This window comes from Salvelinus fontinalis, chromosome 21 (genome assembly GCF_029448725.1).
Source record: "Salvelinus fontinalis isolate EN_2023a chromosome 21, ASM2944872v1, whole genome shotgun sequence".
Lineage (NCBI taxonomy): Eukaryota > Metazoa > Chordata > Actinopteri > Salmoniformes > Salmonidae > Salvelinus > Salvelinus fontinalis.
Window position 1 is genome coordinate 25,671,451 of NC_074685.1, and position 6,000 is coordinate 25,677,450.

A 6,000-nucleotide genomic window follows, 5' to 3' on the forward strand; every position below is an offset into this window, starting at 1 on the left:
TCAAACAGTCAAGGACACTAAGAAATGTTGGATTTTAACATTAACATTTAAGTCATTTAGCAGACGCTCTTATCCAGAGCGACTTACAAATTGGTGCATTCACCTTATGACATCCAGTGGAACAGCCACTTTACAATAGTGCATCTAGATCTTTTAAGGGGGGGGGGGGGGGGGGGGGGCAGAAGGATTGCTTTATCCTAGGTATTCCTTGAAGAGGTGGGGTTTCAGGTGTCTCCGGAAGGTGGTGATTGACTCCGCTGTCCTGGCGTCGTGAGGGAGTTTGTTCCACCATTGGGGTGCCAGAGCAGCGAACAGTTTTGACTGGGCTGAGCGGGAACTGTACTTCCTCAGTGGTAGGGAGGCGAGCAGGCCAGAGGTGGATGAACGCAGTGCCCTTGTTTGGGTGTAGGGCCTGATCAGAGCCTGAAGGTACTGAGGTGCCGTTCCCCTCACAGCTCCGTAGGCAAGCACCATGGTCTTGTAGCGGATGCGAGCTTCAACTGGAAGCCAGTGGAGAGAGCGGAGGAGCGGGGTGACGTGAGAGAACTTGGGAAGGTTGAACACCAGCCGGGCTGCGGCGTTCTGGATGAGTTGTAGGGGTTTAATGGCACAGGCAGGGAGCCCAGCCAACAGCGAGTTGCAGTAATCCAGACGGGAGATGACAAGTGCCTGGATTAGGACCTGCGCCGCTTCCTGTGTGAGGCAGGGTCGTACTCTGCGGATGTTGTAGAGCATGAACCTACAGGAACGGGCCACCGCCTTGATGTTGGTGGAGAACGACAGGGTGTTGTCCAGGATCACGCCAAGGTTCTTAGCGCTCTGGGAGGAGGACACAATGGAGTTGTCAACCGTGATGGCGAGATCATGGAACGGGCAGTCCTTCCCCGGGAGGAAGAGCAGCTCCGTCTTGCCGAGGTTCAGCTTGAGGTGGTGATCCGTCATCCACACTGATATGTCTGCCAGACATGCAGAGATGCGATTCGCCACCTGGTCATCAGAAGGGGGAAAGGAGAAGATTAATTGTGTGTCGTCTGCATAGCAATGATAGGAGAGACCATGTGAGGTTATGACAGAGCCAAGTGACTTGGTGTATAGCGAGAATAGGAGAGGGCCTAGAACAGAGCCCTGGGGGACACCAGTGGTGAGAGCGCGTGGTGAGGAGACAGATTCTCGCCACGCCACCTGGTAGGAGCGACCTGTCAGGTAGGACGCAATCCAAGCGTGGGCCGCGCCGGAGATGCCCAACTCGGAGAGGGTGGAGAGGAGGATCTGATGGTTCACAGTATCGAAGGCAGCCGATAGGTCTAGAAGGATGAGAGCAGAGGAGAGAGAGTTAGCTTTAGCAGTGCGGAGCGCCTCCGTGATACAGAGAAGAGCAGTCTCAGTTGAGTGACTAGTCTTGAAACCTGACTGATTTGGATCAAGAAGGTCATTCTGAGAGAGATAGCAGGAGAGCTGGCCAAGGACGGCACGTTCAAGAGTTTTGGAGAGAAAAGAAAGAAGGGATACTGGTCTGTAGTTGTTGACATCGGAGGGATCGAGTGTAGGTTTTTTCAGAAGGGGTGCAACTCTCGCTCTCTTGAAGACGGAAGGGACGTAGCCAGCGGTCAAGGATGAGTTGATGAGCGAGGTGAGGTAAGGTAGAAGGTCTCCGGAAATGGTCTGGAGGAGAGAGGAGGGGATAGGGTCAAGCGGGCAGGTTGTTGGGCGGCCGGCCGTCACAAGACGCGAGATTTCATCTGGAGAGAGAGGGGAGAAAGAGGTCAAAGCACAGGGTTGGGCAGTGTGAGCAGAACCAGCGGTGTCGTTTGACTTAGCAAACGAGGATCGGATGTCGTCGACCTTCTTTTCAAAATGGTTGACGAAGTCGTCTGCAGAGAGGGAGGAGGGGGGGGGAGGGGGAGGAGGATTCAGGAGGGAGGAGAAGGTGGCAAAGAGCTTCCTAGGGTTAGAGGCAGATGCTTGGAATTTAGAGTGGTAGAAAGTGGCTTTAGCAGCAGAGACAGAAGAGGAAAATGTAGAGAGGAGGGAGTGAAAGGATGCCAGGTCCGCAGGGAGGCGAGTTTTCCTCCATTTCCGCTCGGCTGCCCGGAGCCCTGTTCTGTGAGCTCGCAATGAGTCGTCGAGCCACGGAGCGGGAGGGGAGGACCGAGCCGGCCTGGAGGATAGGGGACATAGAGAGTCAAAGGATGCAGAAAGGGAGGAGAGGAGGGTTGAGGAGGCAGAATCAGGAGATAGGTTGGAGAAGGTTTGGGCAGAGGGAAGAGATGATAGGATGGAAGAGGAGAGAGTAGCGGGGGAGAGAGAGCGGAGGTTGGGACGGCGCGATACCATCCGAGTAGGGGCAGTGTGGGAAGTGTTGGATGAGAGCGAGAGGGAAAAGGATACAAGGTAGTGGTCGGAGACTTGGAGGGGAGTTGCAATGAGGTTAGTGGAAGAACAGCATCTAGTAAAGATGAGGTCAAGCGTATTGCCAGCCTTGTGAGTAGGGGGGGAAGGTGAGAGGGTGAGGTCAAAAGAGGAGAGGAGTGGGAAGAAGGAGGCAGAGAGGAATGAGTCAAAGGTAGACATGGGGAGGTTAAAGTCACCCAGAACTGTGAGAGGTGAGCCGTCCTTGGATTGAATTCACCATGTCACACAACATGATTCAGACAGGAAAACATTCGTATTCAAACTTACTAATAAGTTACCTGAATAACACATGTAGAATAATGTGATTTCAAATTTGGAGCAGATCCATGTGCAAGTGCTCACCAAGAAAGCAAACATAGATTGAAGAAGAACTTGGGAAGTCATATGATGGATGCTTGCAGAATACTTTGCATTAGTCAGACTACATTAATGGGGATTCTGGGAAGGGTTTGCATTTCAAGTAACCATGGTGTTCTTCGGCTTGCAAGCCATTCCCCTTTTTCCTCCAAACATAACGATGGTCATTAAGGCCAAACAGTTCTATTTGTGTTCCATCAGAACAGAGGACATTTCTCCAAAAAGTACGATCTTTGTCCCCATGTGCAGTTGCAAACCGTATGGCTTTTTTATGGCAGTTTTGGAGCAGTGGCTTCTTCCTTGCTGAGCGGCCTTTCAGGTTATGTCGACATAGGACTCGTTTTACTGTGGATATAGATACGTTTGTACCTGTTTCCTCCAGCATCTTCACAAGGTCCTTTGCTGTTGTTCTGGGATTGATTTGCACTTTTTGCACCAAAGTACGTTCATCTCTAGGAGACAGAACGCGTCTCCTTCCTGAGCGGTATGACGGCTGCGTGGTCCCATGGTGTTTATACTTGCGTACTATTGTTTGTACAGTTGAACATGATACCTTCAGGCGTGTGGAAATTGCTCCCAAGGACGAACCAGACTTGTGGAGGTCTACAATTTGGAGGTCTGGTTGGTTTCTTTTGATTTTCCCATGATGTCAAGCAAAGAGGCACTGAGTTTGAAGGTAGGCCTTGAAATACATTCACAGGTACACCTCCAATTGACTCAAATTATGTCAATTAGCCTATCAGAAGCTTCTAAAGCCATGACATAATTTTCTGGAATTTTCCAAGTTGTTTAAAGGCACAGTCAATTTAGTGTATGTAAACTTCTGACCCACTGGAATTGTGATACAGTGAATTATAAGTGAAATAATCTGTCTGTAAACAATTGTTGGAAAAATTACTTGTGTCATGCACAAAATAGATGTCCTAACTGACTTTCCAAAAGTATAGTTTGTTAAAAAGAAATCTGTGGAGCGGCTGAAAAACGAGTTTTAATGACTCCAACCTAAGTGTATGTAAACTTCCGACTTCAACTGTACATGACCTTATGTGAAAGGTGTCTCTGGCTATAAACTGATTGCATTCCCCTATTATCTGACATGAATCCAGTCTAAGATCACTTCTACACACACAATATAAACAATAGATTCTTTGTGTAACGCCATGGAAACCTTACAAGCTGCCCTCCACCTTGCCTAACCTACCTTCTCTAGAATTGTTCATCCACTGTTGGTCCAAATCTACCATATCAAAAACAGCATATCTATGCAAGTCCTAAAATAATCGGTATTTTTTAGTAACAATTGACCAGATTAAAATGAGACAATCACTACACAACCACACCTGTTGACTTTCTATGATCGTGGTTTTGCTTCACGGCATACCGTTATAACTAGCAACAGATGTGAAACTGTGAACACTAAGCTACAGGTCATACTAAACTAGAACTAAACAGGATGCGGTAACGTTACAGTATGTAGCCTACTGTCTGATTTGATCTCTTAGCAAAACTGCCGTAAACATCTGAAATCAGCAGCTGTCTCAGTCAAGAACAGGCATGTCCACTTAACCCAGCACCAATGCGCAATATGTATCAAACATAAATATAGGCTACTTCAATCCTATTTTGAATGACAAAATACAAATAGAACGAACAATAGAACACTTTAAGCACGTTATCTTCTGTTTAGGCCATGTAAAGAGAGGAAAAGTTCCTCTCCTCCCGTTCAGTTCGTCCACCGAAATCGAACCCTGATGCGCTTCATTGAGCCAGTGATACATAGAAAAAAAGATGTAATCTTACCTTTATATTGCAGTGAGGTACCGGTTGTAATTTTCACAGACCCACTTATGGATTCGCCAGGGCTGTAGACCACTTTGTTGTTGGTGAAAGTAATATCGAATTCCTTAAGCTTACCCATGACTCCGCAACCCTCTGCGTCTCACAACAAAAAGCGCTTAGTGGTGCGCGAGGTAACCGTCTACCGCCGAATGGAAGCTGAGCAGACAGAGCTCTCTAGTCCCAGCTGCAGCACGCACTACACCTAGTTTCCAGTGGCAGTGACGTCATTACGACAATATTTGATCCATTATTTAAAAATTATATGCGGATACATTGAATCTATTCAAGGTTGGTACTCTTCCATAACGCACCACATAATGTAAATATTTGGTTATTTAGGTCTTTGTGTTTAGGCCATCTTGACGTGTTCACAGTACACATCCCAGTGTAGATATTATGGTAACACTGCATCTACAGTAGTAGCCAGTTTTAGCTACCAAACATTGGCCTTCTTTGCATTATTCTATATTGCTACAACTCTTTCTCAGACATCCAGTCATTGATTGAGTTGAGCTCCCAGACCACATCCACTCAGTAGTAGCCTAAGCCCTAAGGATACATCAAACACTGGATGGTGGGATACCCCTCTCTCCATCCATTCATCCATCCATCCCCACCCCCACATCACTAGACACGAGACACAGCAGGGAAATCCCCATCTCCAGAGTGTAGCTACATGCTGCTGACATCATCAATTTGTCCTACTCAGCCCAGATTCAATTATGCTTCTGAGCAGAAGAATGTGATGTTTATAGCTCTCAGCTCTTAGAGAAAATAATAAAAGTGTCCTGGAGAGATTGAGCTCCCAAGCTGAAATGGGACTGGTACTTTGTTCCCAAATGAAGAGCTGGTTGTGCCATATTAATCTAAGGTACGTCATCTACGTCATCTACTTTAATAGTGCATGTATTGGAATAGGTGATATATTAAAGTGCAAGTTGGTGAAACATACATTTATTGCATTCACACACACACATGCATGCACACGTTCATGCACACACATGCACACACAAGCTTGCTTGTGCGTGCATGCGTATGTGTAAAAGAGAGAGAGGCGATAGAGATAGAGCGAGAGAGACGATGACTGAGTTGTATCCCAGTCATTACTTGCAGAAAAAGCAGAGTACATCAGATGTAATGAGACATATGCTTCCATGACAACAGACAGACACGGTCGTTGCCAAGTTACTACCAGTATCCATGGAAATGGCTCTGATCTTGTCTGAATAAGTGTTCAATTTTGAAGCAGTGTGTTGTACTGTATACTGTTTATCCTCCAGGTTGCTGATTCAAACGCCTGTAGAAGTAGCTGAAATAATCCTCTTCTTTGACAGTCAATCCCCATCTATTACTCAATTTATGAGTAATTTACAAAATGTGTGCCATTTTCAG

The 6,000-nt window shown here is 46.9% G+C and overlaps 1 protein-coding gene across 1 annotated transcript in view; it reads right to left on the reverse strand.

Moving 5' to 3' along the window:
• LOC129818496 (arrestin domain-containing protein 1-like) overlaps positions 1-4,796 on the reverse strand; it is a 42,853-nt gene extending 38,057 nt beyond the window's left edge. The window contains exon 1 of the mRNA XM_055874439.1: positions 4,570-4,796. Within this exon, the coding sequence (XP_055730414.1) occupies positions 4,570-4,687 (118 nt within the window). The 5' untranslated portion in view covers positions 4,688-4,796. The remainder of the gene's footprint in view (positions 1-4,569) is intronic.
• Between the last annotated feature and the right edge of the window lie 1,204 nt (positions 4,797-6,000).